The sequence below is a fragment of the Carcharhinus amblyrhynchos genome, chromosome 23, assembly GCF_965287045.1.
Source record: "Carcharhinus amblyrhynchos chromosome 23, sCarAmb.v2.hapA, whole genome shotgun sequence".
NCBI classification, from domain to species: Eukaryota; Metazoa; Chordata; class Chondrichthyes; order Carcharhiniformes; family Carcharhinidae; genus Carcharhinus; species Carcharhinus amblyrhynchos.
In genome coordinates, this window is record NC_137346.1 from 34,490,606 (window position 1) to 34,508,445 (window position 17,840).

Sequence of the window (17,840 nt, forward strand, 5' to 3'; positions counted from 1 at the left end):
TGCATATTGATTGGTCGACCCATGTTGGACGCAGTGGGCTTGAGGAGGAGTTCTTGGAATGCTGCCGGGATAGTTTCCTGGAACAGTGTGTTGGAGCCGACGAGGGAGCGAGCTATCTTGGATCTGGTGCTATGTAATGAGGCGGGTAGAATTAGGGACCTTGCGGTGAAGGATCCTCTTGGGCAGAGTGATCATTGTATGGTGGAGTTTCTGGTGCAGATGGAGGAGGAGAAAGTGGGTTCCCGGACACGCGTCCTTTGTTTGAACAGAGGGGAGTACGGTAGGATGAGAGAAGAATTGGCGATTGTGGACTGGGGGAGCGCGTTGGAAGGTAGATCTGCTGAGGAGCAGTGGAGGATCTTTAAGGAGATCTTTCTTGGTGCTCAGCAGAAATTTATTCCGATGGTCAAAAAGGACCGTAGGAGGTGAGGTAATAAGCCGTGGATAACGAAGGAGGTGAAGGAAAGTGTTAACTTAAAAGCGGAGGCGTTTAGAGTAGCTAAGAGTAGTGGGCGAGAAGAGGATTGGGAGAGGTTTAAATGTCAACAAAGATTGACAAAGAAGTTGATAAAGAAGGGTAGGATAAACTATGAAGCTGGGCTAGCGCTTAATATAAAAAAGATAGCAAGAGTTTTTATAAATATATAAAAAGGAAGAGGCTGGCTAGGGTGAACGTTGGACCCTTAGAGGATGAGAAGGGGGACTTAGTGGTAGGGGATGGGGATATGGCTGAGGTCTTGAATAACTTTTTTGTTTCGGTCTTCACGGAGGAGGACGTGAATAATTTGCCGGATGTTAGAGATGGAAAGGTGGTAGGACTGGAGGGCCTCGATGACATTACTGTTACTAGAGAGGTGGTGCTCGACAGACTGGAGGGGCTGATTGTGGACAAGTCCCCAGGACCGGATGGAATGCATCCGAGGGTCCTGAAAGAAATGGCGGAGGTGATAGTGGATGCCTTGGTGGTTATTTTCCAGACGTCGCTGGATTCCGGGGAAGTGCCGGAAGATTGGAAAATGGCTAATGTTACGCCGTTGTTTAAGCAGGGTGCCAGGCAAAAGGCGGGGAATTATAGGCCTGTTAGTTTAACGTCTGTTGTAGGTAAAATGTTAGAATCCGTCATCAAGGAGGAAATAGCGAGGCATCTTGAGGGGAACTGCTTGATAGAGCAGACGCAGCACGGTTTCCTTAAAGGGAAGTCGTGTCCGACAAATTTACTGGAGTTCTATGAGGATGTGTCTAGGGCAGTGGATAGAGGAGAGCCGGTGGATGTGGTCTTTCTTGATTTTCAGAAGGCGTTTGACAAGGTACCTCACAAGAGGTTATTGCAGAAGGTCAGGGGACATGGAGTTGGGGGTAGGGTGTTAGCGTGGATAGAGGACTGGTTGTCAAATAGGAGGCAGAGAGTGGGGGTCAATGGGTGCTATTCGGATTGGCGGATGGTGACTAGTGGAGTGCCCCAGGGGTCGGTGCTGGGGCCTCAGCTATTTACCATTTATATAGATGATCTGGAGGAGGGAACCGAGTGTAGGGTGTCAAAATTTGCTGATAACACCAAAATTGGTGGAAAGGCAAATTGTGCGGAGGGTGGGGAGAGTCTACAGAAGGATCTAGATAGGCTGGGCGAATGGGCCAGGAAATGGCAAATGGAATTTAATGTTGGCAAGTGCGAGGTGGTCCACTTTGGTAGGAATAATGGTAGGAAGGATTATTACTTACGTGGAGAAAAACTGCAGCAGGTGACGGTGCAGAGGGACCTCGGGGTCCTTGTGCATGAGTCGCAAAAACCCAGCTTGCAGGTGCAGCAGGTGGTCAGGAAGGCGAATGGGATGCTGGCCTTCACAGCGAGGGGGATTGAATATAAAAGTAGGGAGGTCTTGCTGCGGCTATATAGGGCATTGGTGAGGCCGCAGCTGGAGTACTGTGTGCAGTTTTGGGCGCTGTACTTACGCAAGGATATTTTGGCCTTGGAGGGAGTGCAGAGGAGGTTTACTAGGCTGATGCCGGAGTTGAGGGGGTTGAGCTATGAGGAGAGACTGAATAAACTAGGCTTGTACACGTTAGAGTTTAGAAGAATGAGGGGAGATCTCATTGAGACGTATAAGATGATGAATGGGATGGATAGGATAGAGGTGGAGAGACTCTTCCCGCTCAGAAAGGGTAGTAGGACTAGGGGGCATAGCCTCAAGATAAAGGGGGGGTGGTTTAGAACGGAGTTGAGGAAGAACTTCTTCACTCAAAGCGTGGTGAATCTCTGGAATTCTCTGCCCATTGAAGTGGTGGAGGCTACCTCGGTAAATATTTTTAAGACGTGGGTTGATGGGTTTTTGATAAGAGAGGGGATTAAGGATTATGGGGAGAGGGCGGGAATGTGGAACTGAGCCACGACAGATCAGCCATGATCTTATTGAATGGCGGGGCAGGCTCGAAGGGCCAGATGGCCTACTCTGCTCCTATTTCTTATGTTCTTATGTTATGTTCTTATGTTCTTATAACAATTTCTGACTGAGTACCACCTCTCTCAATTTACACCCATTTAAATAATAATCCGCCTTTCTATTTTTGCTAATGAAATCGATGACCTCACGTTTATCCATGTTGTACTGCATCTGTCATGCATAAGCCCACTCAGTCCACCTGTCCAAATCACACTGAAACATCTCTGCAACCTCATCATGGCTCACCCTCCCACCCAACTTTATATCATCTGCATATCTGGAAAAAATATATTTAGTCCTCTAATCGAAATCATTAATATATAAAGTGAACAGTTGGCATCCGAGCACAGATCCCTGCAGTACCCCATTAGTCACTGCCTGTCAGCTGGAAAAAGGCCCACTTATTCCAACTCTTTGCTTTCTGTCTGCTAATCAGTTTTCTAACCATGTCAAGATACTACCCGAAATCCCATGTACTTTAACTTTACAAAGTAATCTGCTATGTAAGGCCTTGTTGAAAGCCTTCTGAAAGTCTAAGTAAACCACATTCACCGGTTCATCCTGGTCAACACTACAAGTTACAACTTCGGAATATATTTGTCAAGCATGATTTCCCTTTTGTAAATGCATGCTGACTTTGTCTGATTATATCACTGCTTTCCAAATGCTGTGCATGAAATCCTTGATCATAAACTCCAGCAATTTCCCCAGTACTGACATTAGGCTCACAGGTCTGTAGTTTCCTGTTTTCTCTCTAGCTTCTTTATTGAATAGCAGACTTATATTAGTTATCTTACAATCTGTAGGAACCATTTCAAAGTCCAAAGAACTTTATAAAATGATCACCAATGGATGTACTATCTCTAGGGCCACTTCCTTAAGTACTCAGGGATGAAAATTATCAGGCCTTGGAGATTTATCCACTTTCAATCTCATTAATTTCCCCTAAATCCTTCCTCTGTGAATACCAATTTCCTTCAGCCCCTCTAAAACTTGTTTCTCAGAGCTTCTAGTACATTATTCATGCCTTCCTTTGTGAAGACAGAAGCAAAGTAAGAATTTAGTTCCTCGGCCATTTTTTGTTCCCCATTATGAATTCCCCCGCTTCTAACTACAAGGGTGTACATTAATTTTTGTCAATCTTTACGTACATATAGAAACCTTTACAGTCAGTTTTTGTATTCCCCACTATCATATTTTCATACTCTATTTTCTCTTTCTTAATCAATCCCTTGGTCTGATTAAGGGAATTTTAAATTGCTCCCAATCCTCAGGGCAATTGCTTTTTCTTGCCAATCAGTATGTTCCTTCTTTGAATCTAATATTATCTCCCTCTCTAGGGGACAGAGACCATCTCTGGCTCATTCTGCATGAGCTGGCACACCAGGAAACTGGAGGACATCCAATGCCTGTGGCTCGTAAACAAAACAGCCAAACTTTTATGCTAGCGGTTCATTCCAAGGCAGCACAGGGGATATCTGAGGCATCTCTGTCTGCCACTCACAAATGCATTAGGGAGGTTACCCTTTACCCCAGGGCTGAAATGCTTATCAACTTTGACCAGAACCAGGCGAGCCAGGGCCATGGGCTTTGCCCACCCAGCAAAGATGCCCCAGGTGCAAGGTCACTCCTCTAACTCTTAAATTGCCGTAGCGGCATGCAGCACCACAAGGGGTTCCACTCCCTCAATGTCCAACCTTGCACTTTCCCCTCTGGTACTGACATCCTAATCTGGCACCTTGCACTCCAAGGGGAGACAGGGAGGTGAGTACTGTGCTTATGTGCCCCTCTGCTGTCAGGCTGTAAAGGGAGGGCCTCCAAACGGACTTGGGTTGGGGGGCAAGTGTTCACCTCAGGACTCTTCCCCCAGGATGGTGTTCTCATGGCTGCACTTGTCCTTGTTTCCCTGAAAGCGGTGTCCACTCAAATGGTGGTGATTTCAGACACCATTCTGTAAAGATATTCATTATTATCTCTGTCCTTTAAAATCTTTGAAGTGCTCTGATCACTTTGATATCCATGCCTCAGGACAATTGGAAGCCTTCAAAATCCCTGCAGCATTCCATTCCACTTTAGAGATTGGTCCTAGTTAATGTCATAAGCTCCAGGTGTTAAATGACCTTTTAAAAGTGCTCTTATAGGAAGGACCTGCCAGCTTTACTAGGGTGACCCTCTTGCTTTCTCTCATAAAGCACATCTGCTCTGAAACCTCTTTGAAGCATAATTGAGTTTCACTGAGTAGTGCCCCTTCTAAACATTGAAAGAGTAACATCTGGTGTCTGGTTTCTGAACTGCTTTGATTGACAGGTTGGATCACTTACCCACTAGCTTTGTTTTTCATTCCTTTCATAGTTGAATGCATCTCAAGTGTCTTATAAACATGATGGTTTGAAAAGGGGAAGTGAAACCTCATAGCTAGTGGATAATTGAACCAACCTGTTAACCAAAGGCAGAATGTTTATAAACATTGATTAGGAACAAAGGCAGCACTTAAGATACATTCAAACAATTGGAACTGTATCGATGCCCAGTAGAAATCATTTTCCAGATTCAATGGGCATCAGGATTCCTGGTTGGGGCAACAGACATGGAGAATCCTGGCCATTGAATTCATGAGAGTATTGTGAGGTGTTTGAAGAATATGGCTACCATGGTGGAATAGCTGACAACTGTGTACATTTGTGTGAGATATGAATTATAAGTAAGTGACTCGTGTTTGCCATTGTGTGGGCATAAAGTGAAGAACATGGTGGGGTTTGGGCATTGTTCAAAGTGCTGAGAATGTTGTCATTAATGAAGCTCAGTTTATAGTAGCAGTCTTATTACCTTGACAATTCAAGTTAAATCATTAATTTTCATTTTCTGCATTGTAACTATGTTTTTGGGGCAATGCTACTGGCATTGACACTCTCAGCTATATCCACCCAAGAATGTTGTTTTCTTTTTTAAAATGAGGGAGCACTTTGGACAATATGTAATCATTGTAAGTCACTCCAGTCTCTCTTAGTCAGTACAGTTACCATCAAAATAATAGATGTTGTTTAAACAAGTCAACTCAGTATATTTTATATATTATTTGTGTTGTTGATACAGGTCCTCCAGGTGGTGTTCAGCCTGGTAAGTATATTTATTCACCAAGTTGCTAATTGAGCTTTATCAGACCATTCCTTCCGAGTTAGACTTATTGCTCCTCTTATTCTCCATCAATATTGCTATCAGAGACTGGCAATACTTTTAAAAAAAACACAGGCCCAGACCATTGGTGTTATGTTACTAATTTTTCTCCACTTCATTGAAAACTTTGTATAAATTCAGTGAGGTGAGTTTCACACCAACCAACAGGATTCCAGTGCAAATTTTTCAGAGTGCAGTTACTTGCAGCAGCAGATACTACGTGGAAAGATTCCAGAAATGTAATTGATACGCTCCTGGTGGTTCTTCCCGCCCACCATAACAGTGCTGAATAGCACTAGAATATGGCCTAACCTGCGCTCAGTTTTGTTATAATAGTAATGATAGAAAATGCAGCATGTGGCACCATTCTACAATTAATATATTGTTTGACTGTACTGACCTATATTTGGGAGTTTAAAACTCCTTCATGTTGGTTTCCCCCCAAGCAGACAGTCATCTAATTCAGCTTGGACCCTAAGGCCACTTATTCAAAATATATCCTGTGCTTCCTCTAGCAACATTACTAATGTCAGTGGCATGTCTTGTGACACAGTAGTAGCCATGGAAGGTATGTTTATAATATGATCAAACAGGTAAATCCTTCCAATATTCCTGATGGTAGGAGAGTTTCCTGATCGGCCATAATGCAGAAGGCAACATCAAACCACTATAATACTTCACCAGAAATAGGCATGGACCAATCCAATGGATGTCCATGGTCACCAAAACCCTCTTAAAGTATGGTACCTGAAGGAGGAGGAAGAGGAATATTAAAGGGGCTGAATGAAATATGCCACAGTTGAAGACCAGTTAGGTAATTTGAGGAAAGAGCAATTTGTATAGAGATTTGATAAACAGAGAAACTAGAAGCAAGAGTAGACCATTCAACATTCAAGCCTGCTCCACCATTTATTTTGATCATGGCTGATCATTGAATTTCATATCCTGATTCCCCCCTTTTCCCCATATCTCTTAATCCCTTTAGCCCCTACAGCTATATCTAATTTCTTTTTGAAATCAAAGTTTTGGCCTCAACTACATTCTGTGGTACTGAATTCCACACATTCACCACCATCTGGGTGAAGAAATTTCTCATCTCAGTTCTAAATAGTTTACCCCTTATCCTCAAACTATGAACTCTAGTTCTGGACTCCCCCACCATTTGGTGGTTGATGTTCTTGAAGGAGTATCAAGTAACATGGTCTCTCACCAAAGAGATTTGATTATTGTCACAAGTATCATTCTATGATTCAAAAATAGTTAGGTTGAGGTCAGGTCTTGGTTAAAATATTTAAAATCCCAAGCCTAACATCAACACTCCACTTCTAAGCTGTAATTTTTTGGCCCTTCCCACCAGTGGGATCTTTCAGTCCCACGACTAAAATTCTTCTGTGGTGGTTTCCCCGCATGTGGGACAGGTGAGCCATACAAAATGCTGTAGACATTGGCAGGATCAGAAGATTTTCTGGTGGCCAATTGTGAGCCACCTCCAACACTGGGGGAGGGGGGAGTAGAAAATCGTTCACCTATGTTTAGTGAAGGTGGAACAAGGAGTGGGTCACCAACCTGCTCCTCGGTGCTGTTGCCAACTTAATTATTTTAGTGAGTCCAGGAGCTATTGATTTAATCCCTTTTACAGATTCAACAGTGGCCTGTCAGATTTCCCAGGTCTCAAGAAACCCAACAGTTGAAAGAGTTAGGTGCTTATCCTCTGGGGAGAGGGTAAGCACCTTCACTGCACTCCTGTGGGTCAGGAGGAGCAGGAGTGCTTCCCCCAGCCCCAAAGTTCTTGGGGCTCACCACTGCTGCCCAATATCAATGTGATCTGGTATTGAACACCTCCCCTAGGATTTCAAACTCCCCTCCCAGGGATCAGTGATCAGGATGGGACAAATTCCCAACAGGGGGATTGCCTGGTCCTGTAACCTGTTCCAGAGTCCTCACCAATTGGCAGAAGCCAAGCATCTCAATGAGGCTGACTTTTGGGTGAGGAAAGCTGATGAACAAAACTGAATGATGTGGATGCATTCAGGGAAGTCTGGAGTTTTCCACCAAAAATTCCACCCCACTCATCTGTATAATTCAACTCTATTGATAACTAGCCTGCGACCAAAAATGAAATAGTAACATAAAAAGTCAAAATAAATAAAATTTTCAAGTAAAAGCCATGATTTGGTTGGCACTTTTGCCTCTGAGTCAGAAGTTTGTGAGTTGCCGTCTGAAGTCCACTTGAGCACAAAAATCAAAACTAAATTGCACTAAGTGAGGGCTATAGTGTGGACGTACTATCTTTTAGGTTAAGCTGACCCCATCTGCCCTCTGAGATGGTGCAAAAGATCCCATGGTGCAATTTTAAAGGAGAGCAGAGGAGTTATCCATGGTGTCCAGGTCAATTTTTGTTTCTCAATCAACATCACAAAACACCTGGTTGTTAACACATTGCTGCTTATGGAAGGTTGTGGTGCACAACACCCCCACCATCCCTTGTCCACACCTCCACCATGAGTACCATTGACATCACATCAGAGTGATGGGCCTGGGTTGGCCATGTTAACATGTCCAGTCAAGAGGTAATGATGATTCATTGTGCAGCATGCTGTAATGCTGCCCTGGTGCAACAGAAGTTTGACTCCAACCTGGTCTTTGACTGCACACCTGTGCCCAGGTTCATGTCTGAGTGAAGGTCTGGGGAACCACTGTACAACCAATACCTTGAGGTGGGAATGGGGTATGCAGGAACCTATGCTAGGCTCCAGTTAATGTGGAGGATGCTATCCCAGACCTATAGGGACTGGACTGCTGGAACTGGTCAGGGAGCCAGTGGGAACTGGAGCAGAAGACCACATGCCAGTAACTGCCCTATCAACAGTGGGTGACCTTGTGACATTAACTACATGTTCGGATGAGCGCTTGGGGTACCACAGCAGTCAGGGGTCTGGCACAGATGCTGGAAACTGGAGATCACAGACTCAATGGACCATAAAGCCTCTCTCACACAGAACAACACTCTGCACCTCTATGCCTGAGGTTGGGGTACGGTCATCCTGTGGGAAGTGGATCACACACAGAGGAGTCACAAGTGTGGGGTTCCAGTAACATTTAATTGTGATTATTGACAGTGCATACTGGCCCAATCCTGACTAAAGTAACTGCATTCACCCATGTCCCCTTGGTGCCCCTACAACTTCTTAATCTTAAATGGCCTAACACTATGTCTAGGTGACACCCCAGACATACATGAGGTGGAGGTGGTCAGCTGTGCTGTGCCCCTTTTGGCTTTTGATGCCCTTGGTGGGCATCCCTTGGGGGGGGGGGGGGGGGGGCGTCGCTGGGACTTGAAGACCCCCAGCCGACTTTTAGGTGTCACTAATGTAGCCATGCCACCCTGTTCTGCCTGTTGCCCAGGAGATGTAGCAGTTAAGAAAGTGTTCTGAAGGGCTGGCTACAGCTGGCATCTCATGGGTGGAAGGTGCCAGCATGAGTTCCAGCCTTGAGTGCCTGTGGGACAGCTGAAGTGAGCTCCACAAGCCTCTGCATCACCTGGCTCTCTCAGTTCTGGAAGCCCAACTGTGCCTGCCCCATGGTGTGAGAGCCTTCAATGATAGCCATCTGAGCCTGGACCAAGCTGTGGGTCCTCTTCGCAAGACAAACACAAGACACGGTGGACAGAGTATACCCTCCATCGTCCAGTACTTCCCCGGAGCAGAGAGGCTACGACATCTTCTCCGGAGACTTCAACATGTCATTGATGAAGACGAACATCTCACCAAGGCCATCCCCATATCCCCACTTCTTGCCTTCAAACAACTGCACGATCTCAAACAAACCATTGTCCACAGCAAACTACCCAGCCTTCAGGAGAATAGTGACCACGACACCACACAACCCTGCCACTGCAACATCTGTAAGACATGCCGGATCATCAACACGGATGCCATCATCTCACGTGAGAACACCAGCCACCAGGTACACGGTACATACTCTTGCATCTCAGCCAACGTTGTCTACCTGACACGCTGCAGGAAAGGATGTCCTGAGGCTTGGGGAGACCATGCAGACACTACAACAATGGATGAATGAACACAGCTCGACAATCATCAGGCAAGACTGTTCTCTTCCTGTTGGGAAACACTTCAGCAGTCATGGGCAGTCGGCTTCTACCCTTCGGGTAAGCCTTCTCCAAGATGGATTTCATGACACATGACAGCACAGAGTCGCTGAGCAGAGACTGATAGCCAAGTTCAGCACACATGAGGACAGCCTCAACCGGGATCTTGGGTTCATGTCACACTATCTGTAACCCCCACAACTTGCCTGGACTTGCAAAATTTCACTAACTTTCCTGTCTGGAAACAATACACATCCTTTTAACCTGTGCTTAATGCTCTCTCCATTCACATTGTCTGTAGCTTTAAGACTTGATTAGCTGCAAAGACTCACATTCCAATCATTATTCATGTAAATTGAGTTAACGTCTTTGCGCCCCGTTTGTGGTCAGAACTCCCACCCACCTGACGAAGGGATAGCCTGTTCCAAAAGCTTGTGGTGTTTGCTACAAATAAACCTGTTGGACTTTAAGCTGGTTTTGTGAGACTTCTTTCTGTTTCTACCCCAGTCCAACGCCAGCTTCTACGCACCATAACCCGGCTGGGAGCCAAGTGTTTCATAGAATTATGCAGAAGGAAGCCATTTGGCCCATTGAGTCTGCACAATTCACAATCCCATCCAGGCCCTATTCCCGCAACCCTACATGTTTACCCAGCTAATTCCCCATCACTAGGGTCAATTTAGTATGGCCAATCAACCTAACCTGCACATCTTTGCACTGTGGGAGGAAACCAGAGCACCCGGAGGAAACTCACGCAGACACGGGGAGAATATGCAAACTCCACACAGATAGTGGTCCGAGGCCAGAATTGAATCCGGTTCCCAGGTGCTGAGAGGCATGCTAACCACTGTGCCACTGTGCTGCCGCTGCTCAGCAGACCTGCGGCTGCCCGAGTCTACCAATGTTCCCACTTCTGCCTGACGTACAACTACGGCTGTATTGTGAGCACTAGGAAGTGACCCAGAAGCTTCTTCGCTAACATGTCCTGCTGTGGTGACTGTATCTGTTCTGGTGGATGCTTGAATGTGATGATGTGTGTGATGTCTGTGTCAACTGGTAGATGCTTTCCTCTGAGGTTTCCTTGGAGATTTCCTCCGAGGTTTCTTTGGAGCTGACGGGAATCTCAGCTGGTGATGCAATAGGATGGAGGGCGATGACCCCTGATGGCCTGGCCTCATTGGTGTTGTTTCCTGCAACAGAGGACACAGAGTTCAGTTGAAGGAAGGGGTAGGTATCTGGGCAGATCTCAACTTAATTGAGAAAGGTCATGAGTGAATTTTTCATTGCTCCGTACTTCCATGGCACACACCAACCTGGCTGTCAGTCACAGTTCTGTCCTCAACCAAAAAGCTCTAGTGCACACTCCTTGAATGGAGTAAGAAGATGCAGCTTGAGAGCCCTCACCTCTAGTCTTCTCCCATGAGAAGACCCAATGATTATGGGTCATCTTCTTCTGTGGGTCAAAGGGCAAGATTGAAAGCCTGATGGCTGGAAGGATATGGATTGTTGGGAGTGGGGGCAATTGGGTGACGTATGTCAGGACTGTGCCTTGCCAGGCAGAGGTTTATGATGGAGCATGCCAGAGGGATTGGAGGCAGGTCCTGGGGGGTTGGTGCTCGAAAGCCTCAGCTATTTACCATTTATATAGATGATCTGGAGGAGGGAACCGAGTGTATGGTGTCGAAATTTGCTGATGACACCAAGATTGGTGGAAAGGCAAATTGTGCGGAGGGTGTGGAGAGTCTGCAGAAGGATCTAGATAGGCTGGGCGAATGGGCCAGGAACTGGCAAATGGAATTTAATGTTGGCAAGTGCGAGGTGGTCCACTTTGGTAGGAATAATGGTAGGAAGGATTATTACTTACGTGGAGAAAAACTGCAGCAGGTGACGGTGCAGAGGGACCTCGGGGTCCTTGTGCATGAGTCGCAAAAACCCAGCTTGCAGGTGCAGCAGGTGGTCAGGAAGGCGAATGGGATGCTGGCCTTCATAGCAAGGGGAATTGAATATAAAAGTAGGGAGGTCTTGCTGAGGCTATACAGGGCATTGGTGAGGCCGCAGCTGGAGTACTGTGTGCAGTTTTGGGCGCCATACTTACGCAAGGATATTTTGGCCTTGGAGGGAGTGCAGAGGAGGTTTACTAGGCTGATGCCGGAGTTGAGGGGGTTGAGCTATGAGGAGAGGCTGAATAAACTAGGCTTGTACTCGTTAGAGTTTAGAAGAATGAGGAGAGATCTCATTGAGACGTATAGGATGATGAATGGAATGGATAGGATAGAGGTGGAGAGACTCTTCCCGCTCAGAAAGGACAGTAGGACTAGGGGGCACAGCCTCAAGATAAAGGGGGCGCGGTTTAGAACGGAGTTGAGGAAGAACTTCTTCACTCAAAGGGTGGTGAATCTCTGGAATTCTCTGCCCGTTGAAGTGGTGGAGGCTACCTCACTAAATATTTTTAAGAAGCGGTTGATGGGTTTTTGATAAGAGAGGGGATTAGGGGTTATGGGGAGAGGGCGGGAATGTGGAACTGAGCCACGACAGATCAGCCATGATCTTATTGAATGGCGGGGCAGGCTCGAAGGGCCAGATGGCCTACTCTTGCTCCTATTTCTTATGTTCTTATGTTCTTATCAAGGAGTGGATCAGTATGGACGGATGCCAGGACAGGATAGACACTCACTTTTCTGCTCAAAGGAGGTCGTTCATTTTCTTTCATCACTGAGTGCCAGTGCTCATTGCAAGTGTAAGGGCACTCACTGCCACTTCCATTGTTCCCCAGGAAGCATGGCCGGCCTGACTCCTGGGTCACTGACTGTCTCGAGAAAATGACCTTCCACTCCTGGATGATCCAAAACAAGCAGAAATATGTGACAAAAAAATTATAAAATTCTTATTCAGCTTAAAATTCTTTTGAAGTGGCACTACTATTGTTAGTTAAGTGACTCCAGCAACCAATCAGCAATAGGAAGCATTCATACATACAGCAAATGCAGCAAATAGAGACAGTAAAACCATTTTAGTGGTGTTATTTAAGAATTAAATTTTGGCGAGGACACTGGGAGAACTCCTCATTTTTCTTGGGATAGTGTAATAGGATTAACATTTACAGGCAAAGTGGCTTTAAGTTAACAGCTCACCAACAGAAAATATCTCTAACAAAGCAGCACTTCCTCTAACCTACGTGGAAGAATAACCAGTCTTTTTTAAGTGTTGAACCTTATTTATTTCGTGAATGCAAATCTCTGAAGCCAAGTAATAGCCTCCTAATTTGCTGGATTTAAGGTGATTAGTCCAGTACTCATTCTGTAAAGAATGTTGAAATAAATGCCTGGAATTAAAGAGTATGGTTCAGGATTCATGTTATTTCACTGTCAGCCATTATTGGCTTAAAAAATCTTAAATTTACTCTACTTTTGTAAATAGATCATTCACTATTTCCAATCCTTGTTATCCCAATATAGGTGTTGGAGTCGGTGTGCAACCAGGCACTGGAGTAGGTGTTCAGCCGGGCGCTGGAGGTGTGCAACCTGGCATTGGAGTGGGTAAGTTGCTGTCTTCCAAAAGACATTTTTCTCCATTATACTCTTTGTTGCCTCTATAATCCCAATAGTATCATATTGTACAGTGAAATCAATGTCAAGGTAAGAAGGAAAATTAATTGTAGATTTTTGCATTCCTGAAAGATGCAGTCAGGAAAGATTGATTGTTTTTGGTTTAAAGGACTGTTAAGGGAATGACTATCCATCCATTTTTTGGATGGCTGAGGTTCTCCACTCCTGGGTAACTAATTTTGGATATTCCAGTCCATTAAAATAAACTGTGTGAAGGTTACAGAATTTTGAAGGCACAAGCAAAAAAAGGGATAATCTGAATGGTAATACCAGATATAGCAAGACTCAAGGAATTGCAACTTAAATAACACTGCGTGGGTGCATTAAAATCAATGGGTTCAAGTTTCCTGCAGGTCAGCGAGGCTCCTGCAAGTGGATAAAATTTGAATCTATTGATTTGATTCACTACAATCATAACATCCCAATTTCCAGTAATTTAGAGCATGTTTAGGCTAAAATAATGGACAAGGATTTTGGATTTGTTCCATGTTGAAAAAACGTAGAAACATACATAGAACATTACAGCACAGTACAAGCTCTTCAGCCTGCAATGTTGTGCTGAGCTTTGTCCAAAACCAAGATCAAGCTATTCCACTCCCTATCATTCTGGTGTGCTCCATGTGCCTATCCAATAACCACTTGAAAGTTCATAAAGTGTCTGACTCCACTATCACAGCAGGCAGTCCATTCCACACCCCAACCACTGAGTAAAGAACTACCTCGGACATCCCTCCTCTATCTCCCACCATGAACCTTATAGTTATGCCCCTTAGTAACAGCTACATCCATCTGAGGAAATAGTTTGTGAATGTCCACTCTATCTATCCCCTTCAACAGCTTATAAACCCCTATTAAGTTGCCTCTCATCCTCCTCCGCTCTAAAGAGAAGAGCCCTAGTTCTCTCAACCTTTCCTCATAAGACCTACCCTCCAAACCAGGCAGCATCCTGGTAAATCTTCTCTGCACTGTCTCCAATGCTTCCACATCCTCCTTATAGTGAGGCAACCAGAACTGCGCACAATATTCCAAATGTGGTCTCACCAAGGTCCTGTACAGTTGCAGCATAACTCCACGGCTCTTAAACTCAAACCCCCTGTTAATAAATGTTAACACATTATAAGCCTTCTTCACAGCTTTATCCACTTGAGTGCAACTTCAGAGATCTGTGGATATGAACCCCAAAATCTGTCTGTTCCTCTACTTTCCTCAGAACCCTGCTGTTGACTCTGTAATCTGCATTCAAATTTGTCCTACCAAAGTGAATCGCCTCATACCTATCAGGGTTAAACTCCATCTGCCACTTTTCGGCCCAGCTCTGCATCCTATCAATGTCTCTTTGCAGCCTGCAATAGCTCTTCACCTCATCCACTACTCCACCTGTCTTGGTGTCATCAGCAAAGTTATTGACCTACCCTTCAGCCCCCCCTTCCAACTCATTGATAAAAGTCACAAATAGCAGAGGCCCCAGCACCGATCTGTGTGGTACACCGCTGGTAACTGGTCTCCAGTCTGAATGTCTTCCATCCACCACCACCCTCTGTCTTCTATGAGATAGCCAGTTACTTATCCAATCGGCCAAATTTTCCTCTGTCCCACTCCTCCTTACTTCATGAGGCGTCCATGGGGAACCTTATCAAATGCCTTACTAAAATTCATGTATACGACATCAACTGCTCTACCTTCATCCACACACTTAGTTACTTCCTCAAAGAATCCAATCAAATTTGTGAGGCAAGACTTACCCTTCATGAATACATGTTGAATATCTCGGATTAAGCTGCTTCTTTCCAAATGGTCATAAATCCTATTCCTCAGGACCTTTTCCATTAACTTACTGACCACCGAAGTAAGAATGATTGACCTATAATTACCAGGGTCATTCCCATTTCCTTTCTTGAACAGAGAAACAACATTCGCCACACTCCAGTCCTCTGGCACTATCCCCGTGGATAGTGAGGACCCAAAGATCAAAGCCAAAGGCTCTGCAATCTCCTCCCTTGCCTCCCAAAGAATCCTAGGATATATACCATCTGGCCCAGGGGACTTAACAACCCTCACGTTTTTCAAAATTGCTAATACATCTTCCCTCAGAATATCTACCTCCTCCAGCCTATCAGCCTGTATCACACTTTCAGGAGTAACTAAAATGTCCCAAACTGTGGTAATACAGCAAAATTCCGAACATAGTATATTGGAGTCTTGATCTATACAATGTATATACAAGTTAAAATAGATTCCCACAAAACAGTAGGGTTTTCTGATGCCTGATTAACGTGAGAATGGAAGTTACAATACTCACTTTTATTCCTCTTTATGTGGTATTAATATGTTTAAATCTTATTTAAATTGAAAGACATAGGCCACGATTTTCCCATCCCTTAGCACAGTGGGCTGGGAAATTGTTGCATCAGCTGATTCGCAGGGTTCGCATGAGTGTCCGTGCCTTACTTGCACCTCCCAGAGCCAGATTCCCGATGATATCTGCTCCGTGCCAGAGATCAGTGGGGAGGTGCAAAGATCATTTAAATGGTCATTTGTATATGATTTCAATATGATTAGCAGGTCTGGGACTAAAGTCTCTGGACCCACTAGCATCTCTCATCCCACCAGAGTATTTCACTCCAGCAGGATGTACAGTAGCTCCCCATTTTTGAGGAGCTAGTGGCCCGACGCTGCTGGAGTGAAGGGGGGCAATCGGGGACCCTCAGAGGAGCAGGGGGTGCCCCCTGGGCATTGGTATTTGGCAGTGCCAATCTGTGCCCCTGGCACAAGCCGAAGGGGCAAAATACCACTGTCCATCATGCATGGGGCAGTGTTAAGGGGATGGGGCCTCTGGGGACAATCCATGGGGGTGGGGGGGTTCCCATTGTTATTCTGCATAGGGATCAGTAAGGGAAGCAGGGAGTCAGTGATTGGGGCAGGCTGGGGAGGAGTGGTTACTGTCGGTGGGAGAAAGGAGAGGGGAATCTGTGGGGTGGGCCTGGAGATCATGGCGTGCTCAGGGGGTATTGGGGTGGGCCCAGGAATGGTTGGAGGGCCAATGATCGGGCCGTGGGGGTCGGAGAGTTGTTGCTATGGAGAACGTGGGGCTAGCCAGCAATTGAGCTGTCCAGCAATCGGGACGCCATCAGTGCGGGGCCACTGAGCATGCGCAGTAGCTCGCTCAGGGTGCTGATTTCAACCTCTCCAGTGGCAATAGGGTCAGCCTCTTGAAATATAATGATATTTACATTGGTGGCCTCTGCAGTGCACAGTGTGTGGGAGATTCTTCTCTGAAATAAAAGCATGAATGACTCTAGTTTTCATGCGAATTAGACTGGGAGAATTCCACCCATAAAGTTTATGGGCAGAATCCAACTTGGGAGTGGCAATCTGTGCTAGGAGTCATTGCCAGGGTACTGCTTGGACATGCCCCCCTCTTCCAGGAGCTATACTTAACCTTTGCATCCCCGGAGGAATTCCCTCAACAGGTTTACAGTTTGAAAAACCTGTCGAGAACTTTGCCGACATGTGAGTATTTGGTCAGGAGGGAATAATTTGGCGAGAGGACTAGATAATCATATGGAAATTTATTAACGAGTATTAAAATCAGGATCTCATCCATTATGGGCATGAACCTAATTATGTCTTCAGCAAGAGCCAATGAAAACCAGAAAGCACAATCACACTGGAGTGAACTGCGCTTTGATTCTCAGGGGATTTTGACTCACTGTGCTGTCCCTGAAGTGGGAGATTGTGACTTAAAATTCCCCCAATGATTTCAGTGTCTCTTCTTCATTAATTTAAACTTTCTACTGATCAATAAAATCAAAAAGCCTTCCTAATTGGCTACCTTAAACATTGTAAGGATTCTACGATTCAATGACCACATTTATTTACCCATCACTCATTCGGTGGAATTTTGCACTCCGGTTTGCATGGCGTAGCTGGCATCAGGAGTGCAAAATATCATGAAAGGTTTAAATGTAACATCTCAAAGTTTGCCGATGATACCAAGTTGGATGGAAGAGTGAACTGTGACGAGAATGCCGAGATCCTTCAGCATGATCTGGACAGGTTGGGTGAGTGGGCAAATCAATGGCAGATTCCATATAATTTGGATAAATGTGAGGTTATTTACTTTGAAAGTAAAAATAAGAAAGCAGATTACTACTTGAATGGCTGTTAATTGGGAGAGAGGAGTGTGCAGCATGACCTGGGTGTCTTTCTGCACCACTCACTGAAGGTAAGCATGCAGATGCAGCAGGCTGAAAGAAGACAAATGGTATGTTGGCCTTCATTGCGAGAGGTTTCGAGTACAAGAGCAAGGTGAGCCTGTGTAATTCATTACCACAAGAAGTAGTCATTGTTAGGGCACTTGAGAGTTACAAGTTAGCCAGGAAAGAGCTAAAGAGAGAGCTAATAAGAGCCAGGAGGGGATATGAAAAGTCTTTGGCAGGTAGGTTCAAGCTTTCTATAGGTATGTCAAGAATAAAAAAATGACTAGGGTAAGATTAGGGCTAGTCAAGTAGTGGG

General features: G+C 45.3%; 1 protein-coding gene across 22 annotated transcripts in view; it reads left to right on the forward strand.

The window, feature by feature from the left end:
- The window catches only part of elna (elastin a), a 324,471-nt gene that overhangs the window by 189,138 nt on the left and 117,493 nt on the right, over nt 1–17,840 (forward strand). For all 22 annotated transcript variants that reach the window (XM_080210607.1, XM_080210612.1, XM_080210601.1 and 19 more), the window contains 2 exons: nt 5,532–5,555; nt 13,176–13,256. In XM_080210607.1, the coding sequence (XP_080066733.1) occupies nt 5,532–5,555; nt 13,176–13,256 (105 nt within the window). The remainder of the gene's footprint in view (nt 1–5,531; nt 5,556–13,175; nt 13,257–17,840) is intronic.